This window comes from Molossus molossus, unplaced genomic scaffold (assembly GCF_014108415.1).
Source record: "Molossus molossus isolate mMolMol1 unplaced genomic scaffold, mMolMol1.p scaffold_m16_p_21, whole genome shotgun sequence".
Lineage (NCBI taxonomy): Eukaryota > Metazoa > Chordata > Mammalia > Chiroptera > Molossidae > Molossus > Molossus molossus.
Genome location: NW_023425357.1, coordinates 31,398,385 through 31,423,666, shown reverse-complemented (window position 1 = coordinate 31,423,666; position 25,282 = coordinate 31,398,385). Strand labels below are relative to the sequence as shown.

The 25,282-nt window shown below is 42.3% G+C and overlaps 1 protein-coding gene across 1 annotated transcript in view; it reads left to right on the top strand.

Annotated features, from left to right (window-relative positions):
• The window catches only part of HYDIN (HYDIN axonemal central pair apparatus protein), a 404,418-nt gene that overhangs the window by 333,965 nt on the left and 45,171 nt on the right, over positions 1-25,282 (top strand). Inside the window, exons 58-68 of the mRNA XM_036274275.1 lie at positions 179-417; positions 1,496-1,613; positions 3,385-3,589; positions 4,503-4,738; positions 6,071-6,222; positions 6,333-6,522; positions 16,564-16,666; positions 16,897-17,175; positions 18,927-19,069; positions 21,090-21,308; positions 24,757-24,917. Coding sequence (XP_036130168.1) covers positions 179-417; positions 1,496-1,613; positions 3,385-3,589; positions 4,503-4,738; positions 6,071-6,222; positions 6,333-6,522; positions 16,564-16,666; positions 16,897-17,175; positions 18,927-19,069; positions 21,090-21,308; positions 24,757-24,917 — 2,045 coding nt within the window. The remainder of the gene's footprint in view (positions 1-178; positions 418-1,495; positions 1,614-3,384; positions 3,590-4,502; positions 4,739-6,070; positions 6,223-6,332; positions 6,523-16,563; positions 16,667-16,896; positions 17,176-18,926; positions 19,070-21,089; positions 21,309-24,756; positions 24,918-25,282) is intronic.

Genomic DNA, 25,282 nt, shown 5'->3' with positions numbered 1-25,282 from the left:
GATCCATGTGGAGTACATAGTAAGTTTTATGTTAGTATTTGCAAATATTGTTGATGAAAGAAAATGAAAGTAACTTGGCTTCATGTCAGTGATGAAAATAGGGAATGAATTAGACAGTCATTGGAATCCTGGAGCTATGCCGTGGCTGACGTCTCCCCAATCCTGCTTCCCTTTCTAGATCATTGAGCCCAATATAGCAGAAGGAGGTGAAATCATCGCCAGCATCCCAATTAAGCTTTCTGTGAACGCAGTGTTCTCTAAATACAACATCAGCCCCTCCTCCATCATCAACTTCGGGGCTTTGATCTGTGGCACTCGTAAGAGCACCACCTTCACCATAGAAAATCAAGGTGTTACTGACTTCAAGTATGCCCTCTATAGGATGACAGGGGAGAGCTCCATTCATCAAAAGAAAGTGTAAGACAAACATTTGCTTGACTCATGCCATTCCCTGGTTAATCAGTGCTTTATATTTTACAAAGCGCTTGCATCTATTTTATCTAACTTCTCCCAACTCCCTGTTGTAGGTGAGGTCATTAAGAAATGACTCATCCAAGATTATGCAGAAAATCACCAGTAGACCTCAGTTCTGAACCCACATCTCTGACTCCAGATTTCACATAATTTCTAATTAATTAAAATCGTTTTATTAATTTAAAGTTCACTTATTTATATTTTTATTTTTAATAAATTGCTTTAAGTCAGTTATACATGCAGCTTTACATTGTAATGTGGATATCCTCTTTCATTTTGGCAAAGTTTGAATGTATTAAGAGATTTTTTTTGTTAAACCGTTTTATTTTATAACTTAATGATGTTTATTTATAGCTATTATAATGTAATTGTATTTTGCTTTAAATTGTTTTTCATTTTAGCATGCACAAATTTATGCAAAACACTGAAAAGAGGATAGAACTTCAGTTGTTCTGGTCATTAAGCAAGTGAAGGCTCAAATTTGTAAATCTCTCAAAAGTTTAAGATTGCACTTCAAACACATTGGAATATTTTAGAGGAACTAGCCTCTAGGCAAACAAATTATAGCCTCAAGAGATGTGGGCAATTACCAAAACCTGTATTTGTGCTATTGCTTAAACTTACGTCTTAAAAACACCATGACTATAAATATGAAGAAAAGGGACAGAATTTAATCTATTTGCCACTTCATTTTTTAAGTGAGATCAGGTAAAAGATTTGATGTCTACAAATAATTTCTACACACTGCTTCCCAATGAACTCAAGTAAACATTTAAAAATTATTTTTCTCTTGCAGTAATTTCCAACGTCCTTATGAATCATATGTAATAAGTACAATTACTGCATAATTTTCTCCCAATTGTTAAATGAGTTTGGCTAATGATGAGTGTTGACTATGCTTTCCCAGTGTCCTCTTGGGCAAAGAAGGGTCTTTCCCCCACTCCCAGGAAAAGGGAGACAGACAGGTGGTGTTTAATGTCACCTCCCCAGCCTAAGGGTGTGCTCTTGCCTCTTTAATCAGACTCAGCCACGTTAGGCATGCAAGATCCCGGGAAAGCGAGAGCTTCTACAAGGCTGGCCCTTCCAGAGCAGCCAAGTTCTCTGAGTCTGTTCAGAAAGAAGTCAACATCGCTAACCAGGTAAGGGCCCTTTCCCTTGCACAGAAATCCTGTAAGGCCACCTTCCAACTAGTTCTTGCAATAGATACCTTCCTAGGACAGCAGGACTTGAATCTACTGTGGTGGAAATGTTGAAATAGTTATACTGAAATATCACTTTGATTTTAAGACAGGGTGTTAGGACTTTTAATTTGGTTATCCTCTTTTGTTCTGAAACCTGCATTGGCTCCTCACTGCCTTAAAATTAAATTTCAACTCAGATATATTTTAATTAATAATCTTTTGCTTATAAGAGACAGAAGCCCATTTAGCCTGGCTTAAATAAAAGGAGATTCAAAGACTTATACTTCTGGTAAGTGGAGTAGATATACTTTTCCCTATTCTTCCCAACCAAGTACAGCTAAACACCGTGGATATTGTATATAAAACAGGTGGAGAGAAAAAAAAATCGGACCAGCCAGGGTCTTTGGGACCCAATGAACATCACAGTGGTGAGTTCCCTGAGTTTTTTTTTTTTTGCCTCATGTGTCTCATCTGGGTGCTGAAGGAGCTGGCAACCCAAAAACGTCAGTAGGCACTCACCAAAAAAAGGCCCCAACGAAAGCCTGCTCCCACTAGCCAAAGGACCAGGAAAAGAGCAGCCTGGCAAGACAGAAAACTTCAGATAAGAACTGTTGTATGACAGTCGAACATGACAGAAACCTACCCCACCGTTGCCAGCAAAGGACGGTGGGAAGACTCTCACCCTGTCCAGTCTATAATGAGATGCCCCAACCCCCTGCCAGAGTGGTGTCCTTAGAACGCCCAACAGTAACCAGGAGTTTCATCACCCCCACCACCTCCACCATTGTTAGTGGAGACACCACATGGATACTCAGCCCTGCCCCCAGGGGACCTCCCCACCCCATGGCATCAACAGAAGAGTAAGGAAGCACTCCTCTCCCACCGTGCCAGGGAGGTATCAGTTGAGGACTGTGGGAAGCCAGAACCCTCTCCCTTGCATGGCAGAAATGAGAAGTCTGAGTGGGGAATCTCGACTATCACCCCCACCTGGAAGTGACGAGGCAGTGCCCCCCCTTCCTTGCCAGAGAGGTGTCAGAGAAAGCCAGGTCAAAGAGAAAGTTTAAATAAGATCCAAAGTCTCATAATATAATACCCAAAATGTCCAGGTTTCACCTGAAAATCACTTGTCATACAAAGAACCAGGAAGATGTCAAACTGAAAACAGACAAGCAATAGATGCCAATCCTGAGATGACGATGTTAGACTTATCTGACGAAGACGGTGAAGCAGCCAACACAAAGTGCTTCAGACAGCAATTACAAGGATGCTTGGAACAAATGAAAACACAGTAAGTCTCGGCAAAGAAAGAGAAGCCATAAAGAAGAACCAAATGGAAATTTTGGATCTGAATAAAACAAATCACCAAAATTTAAAATGTAATGAAGGGCTTCAACAACAGAATGGACGGGAGACTCCCACCTGGGTAAGTGTTGTACGATGTGGAACATGTCTGTCCCCTGAAGCCACCACTCACTCTTGATTGGTCAGAGTAAGAGTTCTCTCTGTGCTGCATCAGAAACCTTGCTGAGAAAGAAGCACAGAGAAAGCCCATCCCTGAAGACTCCCCAGGCCCTCCCTCCCTCCAGAAGAAGAGCTGGGGCCCAGAGAAAGCCTCTGGGGGGGCCCCTGCCAGTCCCTCTTGACACCATCGCACAACTCTGGTAGAAGGTCTCAGACTCTGTCGCCCACTCTGCCTCCACCCCTCCCACAAACCCACCGTTTCCTACAGGCTCGCTTCATCCATGGCATGTTCACCGTGTACCCTGGGTTTGGCTCCATCCCTTCCGGAGGAATGCAGATCATCACTGTTGACTGCGTGGCTGACCCCGTGGGAAAGTGTGAGGAGTTGATAGCTATCGATATCTCTGACCGAGACCCAAGAGACCACCCTGCTGGCATTCCTTACAGCCTGTTGGCTGAAGCCTGTCTACCAGGTACTGAGCATTCAGATGGGACAGAACCCCTTAAAAGACCTTCCTCTGTAACAACCCCTGTCCCCATGCACATGTCTAGTAAACATGGCTGGGCTGCTTACTTTTGGGGCCTAAGAACTTCCTCTAGTTCTTCAGCCATATTTTCCTTAAAGACTTACAAGGTGCGCACACCTAGAAGGGGATGTGCAGCTTTAAACTCCTAGACTTCCTGAGTTTAGTCTGGGATTCTCAGAGGACTACTGTCCTTTGGGAATCACGGTATGATCAGATATGGCACAAGTCCCAGGAACACGGAATCCTGCATGGCCAGGTCCCTCCCTTGGGCAACATGTAGACGGAAAACAATGTCAGTGACTGAGCATACTACAGTTTTAACCCAGCAGGATCTCAGATGAAGACATAAAGAACTTTTGCTTTGCATAGGCACCCTGCAGCCCTGCACCAAAGTGAACCACCCCAGACCCAGATCTCACCCCTGCTCTCCATCAGGAGGAAGGGCCGTACAAAAGAAGTTAGGCCCTGGCCGGTTTGGCTCAGCAGTTGGAGTGTCGGCCCACGGACCGGAGAGTCCTGGGTTTGCTTCCTGCTAGGCGCACGTACCTCGGTTGCGGTTTGTCCCCAGCCCCAGTTGGGGTCATGCAGGTGGCAACCCGTCGATGTGTCTCTCTTACATCAATGTTGCTCTCTCTCTCTCTCTTCCTCCCTCTCTCCCTCCTGATCTGTCTGAAGATAAATGCAAAAGTGTCCTTGGGTGAGGATAAAAAAAAAAAGTTAGAATGTGTCCCATCACTCACACCCTAACTCTCCTCTATTTTCCATCCTCTGCTGGAGTTCTAACCTCCAAATGAGGAATTAGAGAAAGCCCAAATCGGGCATTCAGGCTGCGACTCACAGTCTTCCCTCCACTCCCCAGCCTTTGTGACTGACAACAACGCCTTGATATTTGAGGAGCACCAGGTCTGTAGCAGCGCCAACCTGTACAGCATCCTGCAGACCACAGAGAGCGGGGGGCTGTTTGTGGAGGATGAGAACAAGTTCATCTTCAGCAATGTCCTAGTGGGCCATCAGGCCAAGGCCCGGTTTAAGATCATCAACGTGGGCAAGATCGCCTGTGACGTGAACATAGTGGTTAAGCCCATCTCCAACAAGGTAAGCGCCCCTTCGCCCGGGCCCACCGTGTTTGTCAGAAAGTCGGAGAGAGAATCCTTGGGAGCCCCTGCTGGAGCCTTTGTACATAAGTGGGGATCACCTGGCCATCAGGCCCTGCTGGACGGAACTTGGCAGTTTCCCCCAGGCCAAGAGCCTGCTCAGTTCTCTGCCCAAAAGTGGAATCTTGGCCCAGGTGGTCCTTGTGCCTCAGCACTGGCATTTTGTGCACATGGTTGATGGCGGTGGGGAGATCACCCGGAGGGTTGGCCTGGCCTAGAGCTGAGAAGAGTATGCATTCCCAGGGGGCTGTCGCCCACTGCAGAGCGGCAGGGTTTGGGAGACCATCTGGTTTCTTTTATGACTTTCTTCGAGCCCTAGTGACATCCAGTCATTACTCCCTGACCTAATTTGGGACACAAAGGGGTAGCTTTCTTCCTATTTTGTACTAAAAACATAAAAAAGTGAGGAATCCTGATTTCTAAACAAAGATAGGTTTCTAGCAAGGGATTTGCAGACATTGTATGTTCTCCCTGCCCTAACTTGCAGACTTCCATTGGAAAGAACAGAGAACAGTCAGTGCCCTCAGGTTAAGAACAAGAGGAAATAGTCAATCTTGAATCCCACCTGCCTCCCTTGAAAATAAAAAAATCCTTTTGTGGCCACGCTAGTGGTTCCTACAGTCTTCTCAAAACACAGCCACAAAGTGGGAACAGACCAAGTGCTGTGGGAGGTTGTTCTAGGACTAGGTGAATCTCTTGGGGTTACAAGGAGCAGAATCCCTCTCAGGATAGCCCAAAGGTTTGCTCCAATGAATCAGAGACCTCAGACAAGGTCAGGACACACCATGCAGCCAGAGCTCTGTGAGACTGGAGCTGGCACCTGAAACCCAACTTTCAGAAGACCAGTAGAGGCTCTGTCCATCCTTCCGGGACCACGGGTTTGCACTCATGCTGCCCCTGTTGCTCCATTCTCTAGTCCGGCTCCCATTTCAGCTCCACATCAGGAACCCTCAGAGATCTCTGGGCATCTTAATTTAGTTCAGAGAGAGAGAGAGACAGAGATTGATGTCTGACTATCTAAGATCTGGATTGGTTTATTTCTTTGAGGCAAAGGTCACAGGTCTAGCCAAGTCTAGCCAGTTACCGCTGAGAGATGGGTCCCAGAGTACCTAGGCTGCTCCTTCCAGGGACATGGCTATGCTGGCAATGGAACATGTTTACCACAGAGCTTAGGGGAGGGAGATTTTACAGCAGGGGCAATAGAGATAAACAGCAAGCCCTGTGTTGATGCAAAGTAGCTAACACCCATGCTGGTTCCTGCCCCTCTCACCAGATCATTGCCCGCATCATCGACATCTTTGAAGTGGAACCCAACAAGATGTGCATTGCCAGTCGCTCACATGCCTTTGCCACAGTGTCCTTCACCCCCCAGACCATGCAGACCTACCAGTGTATCTTCGAGGCTACCTTGGATGGCTTGCCCAGGTACCAGCTCCCCAGCAACCTCTCCTGCAGCAGGACTGCAGGCCACAGTCTATGGAATGTCATTTCTGCCATGCCAGGCTGACAGGCCTCCATCTCCCTGTTCCCTGCAGCAACCAGACCAAGAACCGAAGCCTCATATTTGACATCGTGGGAGAGGGGAACCTCCCTCGAGTGACCATTGTGCGGCCAATTCTCCATAACCAATATGGAAACCCCATGCTCCTCTTTAAGAGGCTTCTTCTTGGTCATTCAGAGAAACTACCTCTCATCCTCAAGAACAACGGCACTATCCCTGCCCAGGTACTGCCGAAGGCTGAAGCATGGTGTGGGAAGGGAGAAGAATTCTTCCAAAGTAAGACTTCTGACATTGAGGTCTCTACCATCTTGGTGATGTTCCCCATACATTAAGCTGTGTAAGACAGGACATGCAGAGGGAAAACAGGCATGGTCCCAAGGAGCATCAGAAAGCAGATTATATAGTACACTAATAATTATTGTGTGACACAGCGTACAGTGAATATACACCAAACTTAGTGGATAGGATTATGGGAATTCTTAGTGCCTTCTCTATTTTTTCTGTAATGAACATTGCATTGATAATAAGGAAAAACCAAAGAAACCTCATTAGGGGTGAGAGATGTAACATATGTAGAAACTTCTGGTTCAGCAATTAAATTATATTTTCATTTTATAAAAAAATTTGCTAAATCATGTAAGGATTATGCAAATGACTGTAGGACATTTGAAAATGACCTTGATCCCATCTAGGGGATGAAGAAAAATTTCACTCTAAAATGACATTTGAGTGGCATTGAGGATAGCTGGGTTTTCGTTGGTGGACGTCGCAGTGAGTGCATTCCAGGGAGAGAAAGAAAACTGGAAAGACAAAGGCACAGAAGCAAAAAATGTGCAAACAGGAACCAGTGAGCACCAGCTTCACCAGAGCATAGTGTACAGGTAGAAGGGTAGCGGGAGATAAAAATACAAGGTACAATAAGGGGACAACTGCCCTGGCCAGTTTGGCTCAGCAGTTAGAGCGTCAGCCCACGGACCAATCAGTCACAGGTTTGATTCCTATCAAGGGCACGTACCTCGGTTGCAGTTCGTCCCTGGCCCTGGTCAGGGTCATGCAGGAGACAATCAGTCAATGTGTCTCTCTTACATTGATGTTTCTCTCTCTCTCCCTCTCTTTCCCTCCCTACCTACCACTCTAAGGATAGATGGAAAAATGTCCTCGGGTGAGGATCAAAAAAAAATAAGAGGACAACTCGTAGAGGGTTTTGGTGTCTATATATATTAAACCCTACAGACATTATTACTATTATTGTTATTGTTGTTTATATGGTTAAGACTCATTTAGCTTATCCTCCTGGTTATCTTTTTCTTTTTCTTTTTTATTTTTTTGCTTTTCATTCCTGCATCTCCAACTTTCCATCTGATATCCTTTTCCTAACTACTGAAGAATATGCTAGCATTTCCTTAATGCATGTCTGCCGATGGTGAATTCTCTATTTTTGTTTTAAAATCTGCATTTCTCCTTCATTTTAAATGTAATTTTTACTGGCTATAAAACTCTGGGTTAGCAGTTGTTTTCTTTCAGCAAATGGGAGATATTATTCCAGTGTATTCTGGTCTCTGTTGTTACTGCTGAGATGCAAGCTTAGGTCTAAAATATTTTTTTAAGGCAATCTTTTCCCTCTGGCTGTGTTGAACATTTCCACTCTGTATTTGTTGTCTGCTGTTTCACTATTATGTGTCTAGGTAGGGATTTCTTGTAATTTATCCTTCTTGAAATTCACTGGCTTCTTGATTCTGCCATGAATGTCATCAGTCAGTTTTGAAAAATTCTTAGACATGTGTTCAAATATTGCTTCTATTCTGTCCCATCTCTCCTTCTGGGAAACCAATTAAACATATGGAAGACAATCTCACTATATCTTCTATATCTCACTGTCTTTTTCATCCATTTTTCTCTGAGCTTCATTGTGCATAATTTCTTCTTATCTATCAATTAACTCTCCCTTTAGCTATATCTATTCTGCTATTAAAACTTCCATTAAGTTCTTCTTACAATTTTTCGTTCTAGAATTTCTATTAGATTGTTTTTTCAAATCTGCATAATCAGTTTTTTTATTCTAGTTTTATGCCAAGATGGTCAGACTTAATTTTTATTTCCTGAACACAAAAATCACAGCCATTTTTCAGTCTATACCTGATAATTCTAAAATCTGGAGTCTCTGATATCTGCTATTTCTGCTCATTGTTGCCCATGTTGCCATGTCTCCATGTGCCTGGTATCGTTGACCATGTGTTGGGTATTATATATTTAAAATAATTAGACTAAGGGTGATTTCATTCACTTCTACCTGGCATAAGAAACTCGGGATCACCTTAAACTGTTTTTAGGACTTGAGAATTTCTGGATTACATAGTTGACTCAGAGCAGGATTACTGTCCTTGGGAGAGCTGGTTTGCTGTCCAGCCTACCTTTGTCTTACTGTGCAGACCTTGGAGTTCCAGCCTAAAGCAAATAAAGTACTCTCATCCTTCACAGAATGTTTGCTCTCGTAGCACCAAGAGACTTGTTCAATCTCCCATCTACCTCCTCCAGATTGGCAAATGCCCCAGGTCAAAAACGACCCAGAAAGTTAGGCTGCCCTCTCTGGATTTCCACATTCTCCCAGATCTCAATCTGGTTACTCTTTATTATCTTCTTAACTCTGTTATGCTTTTAAATTTTTGTTGATGTTATTATTGCTGCCCTGTGTTGTTTTTTTTTAATTAATTTATCTTTTTTGTTACAGATGTTTCTCCCCCCCCCCCAACTTATTCCCCCTCCCCCACCCTCCTTACCCTGTCCTCAGCTTTGTTGTCCATGTCCACTGTTCATGCATACATGCATATAAGTTCTGTGGTTTATCTCTCCCCCACAACTCCCTCTTCTGGGGATTGTCAGTCTGTACCCCACTTCCACATCTCTGGGACTACCCCATCCCTCAGACTGTTATGTTCATTATATTCCACAAATAAGTGAGACATATGATACCTGTCTGTTTTGGCTTGTTTCGCTTAGGATAATGCTTTCCAGGTCCCTCCATGTAGTCTCAAAGGATAAGAGATCTTTCTTTCTTACAGCTGCATAGTACTCCATTGTGTATATATACCACAGCTTTTTTATCCATTCATCTACTGATGGACACTTTGGCTGATTCCAGATCTTAGCTATTGTAAATAGTGCTGCTACAAACATGGGAGACATATATTCTTTCTGATCGGTGTTTCAGGCTTCTTAGGGTATATTCCTAGAAGCAGGATCACTGGATCAAATGGAAGTTCAATTTTTAATTTTCTCAGGTAACACCATATTATTTTCCATAGTGGCTGCACCAGTCTGCATTCCTACCAGCAGTGTACTAGAGTCCCCTTTTCTCTACACCCTCGCCAACACTTGTTGTTTGATGATTTGTTGATGGCAGCCATTCTGACAGGTGTGAGGTGATACCTCATTGTTGTTTTAATTTGCATCTCTCTGATGATTAGTGATGTTGAGCATTTCTTCATATTTCTCTTGGCCATTTGTATGTCCTGTTTGGAGAGGTGTCTATTTAGTTCCTCTGCCCATGTTTTAATTGGGTTCTTTGTCTTCCTTTTGTGGAGTTGTATGAGCACTCTATATATATTGGAAATTAACCCCTTATCTGATGTATCATTGGCAGTTATGCTCTCCCATACAGTGGGTAGCCTTTCAGTTTTGATGATTGTATCTTTCACTGTTCAGAAGCTTTTGAGTTTGATGTAATCCCCTGTGTTCATTTTCTCCTTTGTTTCTATTGCCTTAGGTGTTGTATCAGTGAAAATTCTGCTGCATATGATGTCTGAAATTTTGTAGCCTACAGTTTCTTCTAGGAATTTTATGGATTCATGAGTCACATTTAAGTCTTTTATCCATTTTGAGTTTATTCTTGTGTATGGTGTAAGTTTATGGTCTAGTTTCATTTTTTTGCATGTAGCTGTCCAATTTTCCCAACACCATTTATTAAAGAGGCTGTCCTTACTCCACTGTATGCTCTTGCCACCTTTGTCAAATATTAATTGAGCATATTGCCTTGGGTCCATTTCTGGGTTCTCTGCTCTGTTCCACTGGTCTATATGCCTGTTCTTGTGCCAGTACCAGGCTGTTTTGATTACAGTGGCGTTGTAGTATAACCTGAAAACTGGTAATGTGATCCCTCCAACTTTGTTCTTCTTTTTCAAGATTGCTGTGGCTATTTGAGGTCCATATGAACTTTTGAAGTATTTGTTCTAGTTCTGTGAAATATGTTGTTGCTATTTTGATGGGGATTGTATTGAATCTATAGATTGCTTTGGGTAGTATGGACATTTTAATTATGTTAATTCTTCCAATCCATGAACAGGGTATGTGTTTCCACTTTTTTATATCGTCCTCTATTTCTTTTTTCAATGACTTGTAGTTTTCTGTGAATAGGTCCTTTATTTCTTTGGTTAAGTTTATTCCTAGGTATCTTAATTTTTTTTGCTGCAATGGTAAATGGGATTGTTTTCTTAGTTTCTCTTTCTGTGAGTTCATCATTGGTGTATAAGAATGACATCGATTTCTTGACATTAATTTTGTGTCCTGCTACTTTTCCAAATTCATTTATTGAGTCTAGTAAAATTTTGATGGAGTCTTTGGGGTTTTCTTCGTATAGTATCATGTCATCTGCGAATAATGACAGTTTCACTTCCTCCTTTACAATTTGGATCCCTTTTATTTTTTCTTTCTTTCTGATTGCTGTGGCTAAGACTTCCAATACTATGTTAAATAAGAGTAGCGAAAGTGGGCATCCTTGTCTTGTTCCTGTTCTTAAGGGAAATGCTTTTAGTTTCTGCCCATTGAGTATGATGTTGGCTGTAGGTCTTTCATATATGGCCTTTATTATGTCGAGATATGATCCCTCTATTCCCACATTGCTGAGTGTTTTTGTCAGAAATGGTTGCTGGATTGTGTTGAAGGCTTTTTCGGCATCTATTGATATGATCATGTGGTTTTTATTCTTCATTTTATTGATGTGGTGTATCACATTTATTGATTTGTGAATATTGTACCAGCCTTGCATCCCTGGGATGAATACCACTCGGTCATGGTGGATAATTTTTTTGGTGTGTTGCTGGATCTGATCTGCTAGTATTTTGTTCAGGATTTTGGCATCTATATTCATTAGGGATATTGGCCTGTAGTTTTCTTTCTTTGTAGTGTCTTTTTCTGCTTTTGGAATTAGAATTATGCTGGCTTCATAAAACGAGTTTGGAAGTCTTCCTTCTTCTTGAATTTTTTGAAATAGTTTGAGGAGAATGGGTGTTAGTTCTTTTTTGAATGTTCAGTAAAACTCCCCCGTGAAGCCATCCGGGCCTGTGCTTTGTTTGCTGGGAGAGTCTTCATTATATCTTCAATTTCTTCTGTTGTTATTGGTCTGTTCAAATTTTCTATCTCTTCCCAGTCCAGTTTTGGGAGACTATGTGTTTCTAGAAATTTGTCCATTTCGCTCAGATTGTCGAATTTGTTGTCATATAATTGTTCATAGTAGTTGTTAATGATCTTTTGTATTTCTGAGGTGTCAGTTGTTACTTCTCCTTTTTCATTTCTGATTTTGTGTATTTGGGTACTCTCTCTTTGTTTCTTGGTGAGTCTAGCTAAGGGTCCATAATTCTTGTTTATTTTTTCGAAAAACCAGCTCTTTGTTTCATTGATCCTTTGAATTGTATTTTTGGACTCTATGTCGTTTATTTCTGCTCTGATCTTTACTATTTCCTTCCTTCTACTTGCTCTGGGGTTTTCTTTTTGTTTGATTTCTAGTTCTTTAAGTTGTGAGATTAGATAGTCTATTTGAGATTTTTCTTGTTTTTTGAGATAGGCCTGTAGTGCTATGAACTTCCCTCTCAGAACTGCTGTCACTGCATCCCATTGATTTTGTGTTGTTGTGTCTTCATTTTCATTGGTTTCCAGGAAGTTTTTAATTTCTTTCTTGATCTCCTCGGTAACCCATTCATTGTTTAATAACATGCTATTTAGCTTCCATGTGTTCAAATGTCTTTGCATGTTCTTGTTGCAATTGATTTCTAGTTCCATGCCATTGTGATCTGAGAAGATGCTTGATATGATTTCAGTCTTCTTGAACTTGTAGAGACTTAGTTTGTGTACTAACATGTAGTCTGTCTTTGAGAATGTCCCATGTGCACTTGAGAAGAATGTGTATTCTGTAGTTTTGGGGTGTAATTCTCTGTAAATATCTATTAAATCCATTTTGTCTAGTGCTTCATTTAGAGTCTCTGTTTCCTTGCTAATTTTTTGTCTAGAGGATCTATCCAGTGATGTCCCCTGCTATGATTGTATTGCTGTCATTTTCTCCTTTGAAGTCCTCCAGAGGATTTTTAATATATTTTGGTGTTCCTATATCGGGTGCATATACATTTATCAAGGTTATATCTTCCTGTTGGATAGATCCTTTCAATATTATGTAGTGGCCTTCTTTGTCTCTAGTTATGGCCTTCATTTTGAAATCTATTTTATCAGATATGAGTATTGCTACCCCAGCTTTTTTTTCCTTTCTGTTTGCTTGGAAGATTTTTTTCCATCCCTTCACTTTGAACCTATGTGAGTCTTTTGTTGTGAGGCGGGTCTCCTGTAAACAACATATAGATGAGTCATGCTTTCTTATCCAATCAGCTACTCTGTGTCTTTTTATGGGAGCATTCAATCCATTTACATATAAGGTGATTATTGATATGTACTTATTTATTGCCATTTTTGTTCACTGTGGTTATATTTTTCTTCCTTTTTCTCCTGCTAATTACGTCAGTCCTTTTAACATTTCTTGCAGTGCTGGTTTGGTGCTAATGTATTCCCTTAGCCTTTTTTTGTCTGGGAAGCTCCTTATTTGACCTTCTATTTTGAATCATAGCCTGGCTGGGTAGAGTAGTCTTGGATTCAGATCCTTGTTTTTCATGATCTTGATTACCTCATGCCATTCCCTTCTGGCCTGTAGTGTTTCTTGTGATAAGTCAGCTGAGAGCCTTATGTGGTTTCCTTTGTAGGTAACCTATTGCTTCTCTCTTGCTGCTTTTAGGATTCTCTCTTTGTCTTTAATTTTTGGCATTTTAATTACTATGTGTCTTGGTGTGGGCCTGTTTGGGTTCTTCTTAGTTGGGGCTCTCTGTGCTTCTTGAACTTGAATGCCTTCTTCCTTCACCAAATTAGGGAAGTTTTCTGTCACTATTTCTTCAAATATATTCTCTAATCCTTGCTCATTTTCTTCTTCTTCGGGGACTCCTATGATGTGAATATTATTACGTTTCCAGTTGTCCCACAGTTCTCTAAGCTGTTTTCCTGTTTTTTAATTATTTTTTCCTTTTGGTTTTCTGATTGGTTGATTTTTTCTACCCTATCTTCTAATTCACTGATCCGGTCCTCAGCTTCCTCTACTCTGCTATTTAGACTTTCCAATGTGTTTTTTATATCTGATATGTCATTCTTCATTTCTTCTTGGTGGATTTTAATTTCCAAATGGTCGATTTTCAACATTTCTATGTCTTTACTCATGGTGCTCCTATCCTTACACATGCTGTTGAGCTTCCTCAAGATCATGGCTCTGAATTCTAGTTCTGTTAACTTGCTTAACTTCACCTCATTTATCTCATCTTTGGTAGAGGTCTCTTCTTCTTTCATTTGGTTTTGTTTCTGTGTTTCACCATTTTGGCTATCACAGTGGGCTTTGGAGCCTGCCAAATTTTCCCTGTGGGTGTTGGTCTTCTGCTGTTTGTGGCTCCCTCTCCTGGGTTTGGATGAGCGAGGGAGGACCCATGTTAAACACCATTGTCAAGTCTTACTTTCCTGGTTAGAGTTGCTAGCCCAGGGAATGGTAGTTAATCCTCTAGCTTTTTTGCCTGGAGACTATTAGTAGGGGTCACCTGAAGAACCTTGGTTTCTGAGTTGACTGAAAAACTCCCTCAGGTGCTCAGTGTAAGAGGATTTCCAGAGGGTGGGGCAGATGCTGGTTGGTAATGGGCCTCAATTAGCATTTCAATGGCCACCAGGTGGGGTTGAATCTCCGAGGGTGGGGCCACCGCCTCTCCCCAGGGCCCTGGGAAGGAGTAAGAAGACCACAGTCCTGCGTGGCTGCAAATCAGCCAAAGCTCTGAGTGCCCTCCAAATCCCGAGTGTCCCCACACAGTTCCAGTCCAGTCTACCCTCCCTCTGCCGGAGCCCAAGGTGAGTGGCTGCTGCTAATTTAGCCTCCGTCCCTGTGGAGCAGCTTGGGACTTTATCCCGAGGGCACCGCTCCCAGCTAAGGCTGTAGCTCCCGGCGGAGGCTGCGGCAGCTTTCAGCCGAGGGTGCAGGTCCCAGCCGAGGGTGCAGGTCCCAGCCGTGGGCGCAGGTCCCAGCTGAGGCCGCCACAGCTCCCAGCCCAGTCTGCTGGGACCATGGGATCCTGGCTTCCTCTTGCGTCTTTGCAAGCCTACCAGGATTGAGTCAGTGTCCCTGGTTATGCAGTTCTCCAAGCTGCTTTTCGGTTGCCTTTTCCTGACGGTTTGTCTTTATTTTTGTTGTCATTCCAGTTTGGTCTTGGGAGATGGTCTGTGTAGCTTCCATTCACTCCGCTGCGGTTTTCAGTCTCCCCTGCCCTGTGTTTTTTTATTGTTGACAGTATTATAGATGTTTCCCATTTCCCTGTTAGGCCCCCTCCACCCAGCCCCCACCCTACCCCAGGGCTTCCCCACACTATTATCTGTGTCCATGGGCTGTGCATATAGTATATATGTTCTTTGGTTAATCTCTTCCAGTCCTCCCCTCTGAGATCCGTCCGTCTGCTTCATGCATCCATGCCTCTGGACCTATTTTGTTCATCAGTTTATTTTGTTCATTAGATTCCACATATAAGTGAGATCATTTGATACTTGTCTTTCTCTGACTGGCTTATTTCACTTAGCCTAGCAGTCTCCAGGTCCATCTATGCTGTCACAAAGGACAAGAGATCCTTCTTGTTTACAGCCATTTTTATGTTTCCATTTTTATGTTATTATAAATGTTTTAGCATGTAGTTCAGTGAATTCCTGCCCACTCACTCCCCATATTTCTAATGTTTCTTAACAATTTTTGCATATCTATTCTCTCAGATTAATTTTAGACATCACTTTATAATGTTCTGCAAAAAATTTCATTGGGCCCTGGCCAGTTTGGCTCAGCGGTTAGAGCATCGGCCCACGAACTGGAGAGGCCTGGGTTCGGTTCCCACTAAGGGCATGTACCTCAGTTGCAGTTTGTCCCCAGCCCCAGTTGGGGTTGTGTGGGTGGCAGCCACTCGATGTGTCTCTCTCACATCAATGTCTCTCTCTCACATCAATGTCTCTCTCTCTGTCTCCCCCCCGCCCCGCTCTATCTGAAGATAAATGCCAAAAATTAAAAAAAATTTCATTGGGAGTCCCATGAATTTTTTGGGAAGAATTTTTACTTTTGGATTATTTAGGCTCTCCACCAGGAACAACATCTAGGATTCCCATCCTTTTTTTAGATCTCTTATGTCAATGTTTTTTCATATAATTCCTTCATATAGTTTCTATTAACGTTATGTCTACATATGTAATATTTTTATCTCAAAAACTTCCTATATGATGTCACTATTTCTTCCTTCTTTGTGCCTCCTTTTTTATATAATCATATCTTGTTCATGATGGTGCCAGCACTATTGTATTCTAAAAACATTTGTTGATATCTCGTACTTAATATCAGAATGTGATTTTAGTTTTTTAAATCAGATATATGGCTTCCAGTGGGCTGGAAAACATCCTTTTTTTCCTAGTATGTCAGATGCCCACCTTGGTTTTCCTTTTATCTTGATAGGGTGCTCAACATAATATTATCAGGCAACTAAGGTGCTAGTACCTAGGAGATACTGGTTTTTAGAAACTCATATTCATGCAATCCCTCATAAAATGACAGATATTCATTTCCATTTTATTAGTCTAGCATATATTTTACAACTACCTCTGTCAATGACAGAGGCCTTGGCAACCCCACGTTGACGCTACTTAACTGGGTGGTCTGAAAAGTCACGTATACTCTGGGCCTCCAGTTCCTCACTTGGATGACAAGAGCTGAACTAAATTCTCCTTTTTCTTTAGGTCTAATATTTATTATAACTCCCTCTTAATAAGAAACAAAAAATCGGGCACTAGGCTCAATAGCTTTTTCGGGGGATACTTCCCCAACAGCACAGTATCTCGCTATAGACTCGAAACCCAGGAGTAGCCGTAAGTGTAACACAATCCTGCTTTCCTTCTGCCAGCTGCATGTTGATCTGCAGGACCAACTAGAAGCCTTCTTCTTAAAAGGGAGGCCCACTACCTCCTACATCTACATCCTGGAGGAAAACAAACCCCATGAAAAAGGTAAGTTGAGGAAGAGTAGCTTCTAGAGGGTGTGGGACCCAGTAATTATTTTGTTAGGGCACTAATCTGGGACCCAGGCACAGTAGGATGCCCACCCAGTCTCGTCACCAAGGACCACTCTCAGCAATGCTCATTCCCGCACTAGGGCTGCTTTCCCTTGAGTCAGGGTCTTTATGGATGCATCTTACTTTAAACTGATTCTAAATCATTCTTCTCTCTTCTCTTTGCAGCAAAGAAAGCTCACACAGCCTCCCTGGTTGTTCCTCCTGGAAACACAGCTGAATTTGATGTTGTTTTCCACGCCCAAAAGGTTGGGAGAATGACAGGCATCATCCACTTGTCAGTGATCAACAATCAATACGAGGACACGATCATCCACTTGGTGGGCGAGGGCTACGAGGACGACATCATCTTGGACAACATTCACAGGCTGCTGACTTCCACCAGCCAGGAGGTGTTAGATATCTCTGAGGTCACCGAGGAAAAATCTATGGAAGACTTGGTGGCAGGTAGAAGAAGAAGCAGTGAGGAGTTGACAAATGTTGGTTCTTAGGTCATTTTAAATGAGAGTGAAATTTAAATAGCAGATCAGCTACCTCCCTGGGAATTTAGAACTGAATCTCCTCTTCATCACTGTATGTTCTTTTACACCTGACTCATCACTGCGTTCATTCCTGTGTTCCCTCAGGGAACATTCATGGGGTGTCACTGTGCACATACCAGGCACTATGCTGAGCCCTGGAGTTCCAAAGAGAAATAGGAGTTTCTACCCTTAGGGTTCTTATAGTTTGAGCTCAAATCCAGATTTAGCTAATAAGCAAAATTCAAAATTCAAACTCTGTCTGTCTGTAGTTTTCCCTATTTATATCTATTACCTTGCTTCTGTGGACATTGTCTGTTTTACCTGAACCCGGTATCCTAGACATTCTAAGGGAGATGGTGGGCTTGTTTAATGAGACAGGGTGCCGGCTTGTGCCTCCTCTAGAGCAACATTCTCCATAGTCCGACTACTCACTGCACTGTTGGAGAACCTACAGAATCAGCATTACCTGGGAGCTTCTTAGAAATGGAATTGCAGCCCGGCTGGTGTGGCTCAGTGATTGAGCATCGACCCATGCACCAAGCGGTCACTGGTTCGATTCCCAGTCAGGGCACATGTCCAGGTTGTGGGCCTGATCCCCAGAGGGGAGCATGCAGGAGGCGTGTTCTCTCTCATCAATGTTTCTATCTCTCTCTCACTCTCCCTTTCTCTCTCTCTAAAATCAATAAAGAAAAATTTAAAAAGAAAGAAATGGTATTTCAGACCCTACCTCAGCACCTCAAACATACTGAATCAGAGTCTGCATTTGAACAAGATCTCTAGGTGATCTGTTTGCCTGTTAAAGCTTAAGACATCCTGCTCTGCAGTCTGTCAAGCACTGCAGCTTTATGTGGTTGACTATACTCTTCAGGGTAGGAGAGAATTTACTTCATCATTATTTCAAAAAGCATTTGCTAAGCACCCTAATTGTGTGCCTAAATGCAACAAAGTGAGTTATGAATACAGTCTCACAGTTTTTCTATGAGCTTCATTACACTCCTGGAATTTAGCATTGCACAGTCTATATAACACGAGTAAAAATCAGTACTCCTCACCCCTGTTTGTGGCTACAGTGTGGCATCTCTCTTATCAGCAGGAGCCAGCAGTGAACCCTAGTTCAGAAATCAAATTTCACACTTCTAATAGGTTTGCCAGACTTGGAAAATCAGAACTCAGGAATCCCCATTAAATGTGAATTTCAAGAAAAATGATGATTTTTTTTGTTTGTTTAAGTGTATCCCCAAATATTGCATGGTACATATTTACATTAAAAATTACTCATAGTTTATCTGTAATTCAAATTTAATGGGGACCCTACCCCTCAGCAGTATTGTTTCAGCAAACAAATGGAGTTGGGGACCTATGTTTTCTCCCGAAGGTAAGGGCCAAGGTGGATGGATAGATGGACAAATGGACAAATGGACAGATGCATGGATGGATGGATGGATGGATGGATGGATGGATGGACGGACGGACGGACGGACGGATGGATGGATAAGCAGACTCCCCAAGGAGGGAAAGCTTACTGCTTAGGACTTCAGGTTTTTCCAACAGAACCATCCAAGGAGGGAGGGGTTGCATGAGGGTAAGGCACAGTGTCTTTCAGGCGCTGCCTCCTCTATACAGGAGCCCTAGGAGGAGGCCAGGGAGGACTCACAGCCTTCTGCTTATGTTCCCTAGCTGCTCTGGTGGACCACATTCAGTTCGGGGACTGCCACATCGGAAATAGCTATAACGTGAGCTTCACAATCACTAACCACAGCCAAGGGAACGTGATACGGTTTGAATGGCCCCTTTCGGCTCCAATTTCCTTTTCCCCACAGGTAAGTGAAAGTCATTCACTGTTTCTGGGCTCCCTTAGGCCTAAGCCAACCCCCATTTGATTGTCAGTCCATTCCCACAGATACAAGGGATGGGCTGGACCCCACTCAAACCTAGGATTGAAGGACACTGTTCATACCCCTTGGATCTACTCAGACCTCAGAGCAGAGAATGAGGTGTACCAAGACTGTTACTAGGCTGATGTTGAGGAATCCGATGGAAGCTGTGTGGATGGAAACAGGTCCCATCCTCCTATCCCAGAGTGTAGACCTGTGTCCCACTAGGTGTGTGTCTTTAAGCATTAGTCCTGCAAAAGTTGTTCACTAAAAGATAAAGTGGGGGTGATGGTTTCTGTGGACAACTAAGATTTAGGAAATGTTTCAAGTTACATCTTTCTCTTAAAGATCCCAAGTACACTTCATTCAGCATACTAAAACCTAGTTAACTGTTTTACCTGGAACTTTCTAACCCCTTCTTTCAGCATCTCACAGGGCTCATTAATGAATTGTTGACCGAGGCCTAGGACAGCATGGTAGCAGATCCTAGCCTCTGGACAGCAGTTGCTTCTCATAGGTAGTTGATTTCTGAGGTCCCAGGACATTGGATACACACAGATATATCCACTGCCCCCTGCTTGTTTCAGTCACCAAGTCTTCAAACACAGAACTCTAGGGGCATAGAGCAAGGAGACTTGGGGACCCCCTACCTTTAAACCTTTAAGTTCTATCTGGAGGAAGGTTTGCTGCCTCCTGGAGGGATGTGAATCATTAGTTAAAGGAGGCAGAGAGAAGCTTCTTTTCGTCCATTTACGTACACTCACCCCCCCAAACACACACACACAACACACACACATACTCATGCATGCACACACATATGTGTGGCTTTGGGAAGTACAAAAGCTTTCTTTTCCCTTCACTTTCCAGAGGAGGCAGAGTTTCAGAAACATGAAAGGACTCATATGTATATGGTGTTATCTATGAGTTTTGTATGTGCATGTTTACGCAAAAGCATAAATGATTTCATGCTATAGCCCAAATTGGATTTCCTAGATATCTGCTGTACTTCAGCAAGTCTCACCCTTTGTGGTTCCAGGACTCCTATACCCTCCTAAACATTATGGAGGGCCCCCCAAGAGCCTTTGTTTATACGGGTTATATCTATCAATATTTACCATATTAGAAATTAAAACAGAGAATGCTTAAAAACATGCACTTATTTATTCATTTTAAAATATAATAATAAACCCATTACATGGTCATATAAAGAAAATATTTTTATGAAAATGGCTAAATTTTCCAAAATAAAAAAAAAAATGTGTGAGAATAGTGGCATTATTTTGCATTTTTATAAATCTCTTTAATATCTGACCGTTAATTCTGCATTCAGTCTAATACTATATCATATGTCACATAACTTCTAGAAAATTCCATGACATAGTCATGAGAAAATGAGAATAAAAAAAATCAATACCTTAGTATGATGAAAATCATTTTGACTGCATGGTCTCCTGAAAAGGTCTTGGGAATGCCAAGGGTCACCAGATCACACTCTGAGAACTGTTCATGTACTGTGTACATTTGTCCATCATTTGTATAGATCCTATTGGCTAAGAAACACAGGTGGCGTGGTATAGGGAACCATACTGCCTGGGTCTGAATCAAGCTCTTCCACTGTGAATGGTATGACCTTGAGCAAGTTAGAATTTTCCTCGCCTGCAAAGCAGGGGTAATAGCTATACATCTCATAGGGTTGTCGTGGGGATTGGCAGAACTGTGTCCAGGTTCAGAATCATGCCTGAAGCAAGTTAACAGAGTGATAAATATTAGCTGTTCTTGTTTTCATGACTATATTGCTATATAAGAAGCTTTTGTACATATTTAAGACAATCTACATAGCAGGTTTGAATGATGATTTTTTCTCTCAAGACTTTTGGCTCTACCCCTTCTCTAAAATGGCATTATCAGGTAGCAAGAGTCCCCAAGATTGAATTCCCAAAAATACTAATACCAGGCTCTTCCGCAGATCGGCCACCTCCACCCTGGATGTGCCAAGGACATAGTGGTGACCATGAAGTCAGACGTGCCCGTCAGCTTGAAGAAGGTGGAGATCAAGTGCAAGGTCTCCAAGATCATGTTTCAGCAACCTGCAGACCAAGTTCCCGACTGGGATGACCGCATGCGCACAGTCAAGTGGGTGGATGTGCCCAGGAACACTCCTGGGACTTTCACTACAAAACGGAAAGTGAGTGAGAACTTCCATCACAAATCTGGCTAGGCCTGCCATGCCTGGATGCCTACTGCCCTCAAGTGTGATGTCTCATCATTTCCCTCTTTCATGGGAAAAGAAAAAGTTCGCATTCCACTTGACTCTGATTTCAAAAGTGACAAACTGAACTTCCAGGCCCGCCGCCTGCCATCCATACTACATGTTCCACGTGAACTGCACATCTTAATTGCTAGAGCTTTAGATTAAGTCTTGATATCTCGCTGAGCAAGTCGTCCCACCTTTTTCTTCTTCAAAAATGCTGTGGCTAGTTGTTCAGTTGTTTCCTTTTCCCCTCAGGTGTCCAGAATTAGTTAAGTTATAGAGAGACTCATCTTTGGTCCATGCATGCCCCTCTTTTAATTATTCCTTGATTGGTTTCCTTGTAATAATATAAACATAGGTAAACCCACACACAGCACAGGAAGTGTGGTTCTCAGCCATTCCGTCCCCCTGCCTCCCTCCTAGAGGTGATCACTATCCTGAATCTTGTTTCTCATTCCCTTGATTTGTCTTTTGTTTCTTTTTTAACCTGTACATTCTACCATTTTGTTGTAGTTTTTAACATTTTTTAAGGCTGTTTCATATGCTTATACATATTGTTGCATGTGGCTGCAGCTCACCCATTTCACGGCTGTATAAAGTTCATTATTATTTACCCTCTAGTCTTCTTTCAAAAGTTGTTTGGGGTTTCACTATTATGGACAGTGTTTTATTGTTCATGTCACATCGTACTCATTTGCAAGAGTTTAAATTTCTAGAAGTGGACTTGCTCAATCATAAGATATATGAATATTCAGCTTTCCAGGATAACTCCCAAATGTTTTCCAAAATGCTGTACCAATTTATAGTCCCACTTTCAAAGAGCTCTTATTGATCTACATTCTCTCCAACACTCAGCATTGTCAAACTTTTTTATTTTATCACTGAAATGAATAGAAAATAGCCCTTGCTGCATGGCTCCACTGGTTAGAGCATCGTTCCGTACACCAAAAAGGTTGCAGGTTCAATTCCTAGTCAAGGCACATTTCTGGGTTGGGGGTTCAATCCCCAATCAGGGCACATTCAGGAGGCAACCGATGTTTCTCTCTCAATCATTTCTCTCTTCCTCTGTTTCTAAAACAATAGAACATATCCTTGGGTGAAGATGTAAATAAAGGAAACAAGTAGGAAATAGTTTCATTTTGGAACTTCTTTGCATTTCCTCCATCACTGAAGTTGAATGCTTGTTTGTATGATTATTGGCCATGCAAGTTACCTCTTCTGTAAATGTCTTTTGCCCGTTTTCCACTTATGATGCTTGTCTTTCATATGAGTTATTTATTTTTTGTTGTTGTTAATCCTAACCCAAGGATATTTTTTCTGTTAATTTTAAAGAGTAGAAGGGAGGGAGGGAGGGGATGAGAGAGAGAGAGAAACATCGATGTGAGAGAGACACATCGATTGGTTGCCTCCCACACATGCCCCAACTGGGGCCAGGGATCGAACCTGCAACCCAGGTACAAGCCATTGACTGGAAATCGAACCAGTGACCCTTCAGTGCACAGGCCAATGCTCTAACCAGTGAGCAACAATGGCCAGGGCTAGTTTCTTTTTCATAAACTATACTGTTCCTCTTATTTGTCTGTAAATGTCTTTACTAAATTTTAGCTTATCTTTTCACTTTCTTTCATATATCTTTTCATGAACACAAATGTTTCTCTCTCCTTTTATAATTATTTCTTTTTTGTGTCTTGTTTTTTAAACCCTTCCCTAACAGGGAAGAAAAATATTCACTTTTTTTCTTTTTTTACATTTAAGAGGTTTGCTTTTGATATTTAAGCCCGTGGCCCACCCAGATTTTATGGTATGAGGCAAGGGTCCAATTTTATATTTTTCCATCTAGATAACTAATCTTGCCAAATCTCTTTTTTATTTAGCCCTTCTGTTGTGATCTACCATGACTCCCTTGTCATCTAAATTTTATATGTGCCAAGATGTTTCTTGTCTTGATATTCTACTTTTTTGCCAATTTTTCTATGCCTGTGCCAGTTTTACACTGCTGTAATTTCCGTAGCTTCATAATCAGCCTCGTTATCTGGAATGGATGTCCCTCCTCCATCCTGTTTTGTTCTATTCAGTTATTCTTGGCCCTTTATTTTTCAATGTAATTTTGGAAGCTGTTTACCAAGTACAGTTGACCCTTGAACAACACAGGTTGGAACTGTGCGGGTCCACTTATAGCAACATATATATAGCAGATTTTTTTCAACAAATACTGTTATTGAAAGCTATTTTTTCTAACTTTATTGTAAGAATACAGTAGATACTTGATATAGCATACAAAATGTGTGCTAACTGTTAATGTTGTCAGTAAGGCTTCCGGTCAACAGTAGACTATTAGTAAAGTTTTGGGGAAGTCAAAGTTATACACGGATTTTTTATTGCATGGGGTTCAATGCCCCTAACCACCATGTTGTTCAAGGGTCAACTATACTATGAAAACTCTGGTGGAAAATTGATTGGTGTGGCTCAGTGGATTGAGTGTCGTCCCACGAACTGAGAGGTCCCCGTTCAATTCCCAGTCAGGGCACATGCCTAGGTTGCGGACTCGATCCCCAGTAGAGGGCGTACAGAAGGCAATCGATAGATGTTTCTCTATCACATTGGTATTTCTCTCTCTCTCTCCCTGCCTCTCTCTTTAAAAAATCAATAAAAACACATTTTTTAAATAATAAAAAGAAAATTGATTAGAATTGAATTGCATCTATAAGTCAGTTTAGGAAGAATTAACAATTTTATAATAATAATTTGTCGCCCTGGCCAGTTTGACTCAGTGGTTTGAGCATGGGCCTGCAGTCCAGAGACACCCGGGTTCAGTTCCCGCTAGGGGCGCGTACCTCGGTTGCAGTTTGCCCCCCCCGCCCCGCCCTGGATGGGTCGTGCAGGTGGCAACCACTCAATGTGTCCCTTTCACGTCGATGTCTCTCTCTCTCTCACTTCCTCTCTCTCCTTCCCACTCTGTCTGAACAAAAAATGGAAAAATGTCCTCGGGTGAGGACAAAAAATAATAATAATTTGTTCTTTTTATTTGGACAAAAAAATAATTTGTATTTCTTTTTCTTGATTAATCTCACCAAAGGTCTTTAAAATATTTTCAAATAACTTTTGGCTTTGTTGGTCTTTTCTGTTTTAGGTGTATTTTCTATTTTATTGATATCTGTATGATTTCCTTTCTTCTCCCCTCTTTGGACTCATGTCTGTGCAGCCCTCATGGCCTCAGGAATTTCTTGTTTCCCTTCCATTTATGAGTCATTTTAGGTTTGTCTTAACCCTTTATTCTGGAACTTGAGTGTCTTGGAGTTGATGCTAATCTGCATTAGTAGAGCCGCACCCCTGTGAGACAGCTGGCCCTGCCGCGCTGAGGACAGGGTTGCCTGTGTTGCAGGTGATAGAGACGGACCCTGAGCCTGTGCACTCGGTGCTGGAAGAAAACTACCGAGAGCTGCCGCTCCAGATCAGTGCCAACGCGAACTTCGCATCCTACCAGTGCCAGACGAGCAGCGTGGCCTTCAAGGAGACACTGGTTTACCAGACCCGAGTGTTCGAGTGAGTTGGCAAAAGCCTCCCAACTCTCATCAGATAAATCATTCCATTTTGTCATTCACTCACAAAGCAATTTAAGTTTACACTTGAAATCAAGATAAAGGCCAGAAGCCCTGGCCAGTGTGGCTCAGCCGGTTGGGCGTCACCCCAAGCATTGCCAGTTTGGTTCCCGGTCAGGGCACCTACCCATGTTTTGGGCTGGATCCCTGGCGGGGGTCATGTAAAAGGCGGCCAATCAACGTGTTGCTCTCACATCAATGTTTCTCTCTCGCACCCTCTCCCTTCCTCTCTCTCTAAAAATGTATTTTAAATATATATTTTTTAAAGATATAGGCCAGGAAAAGGTGATCAGCTTCAGTGGGAATAGT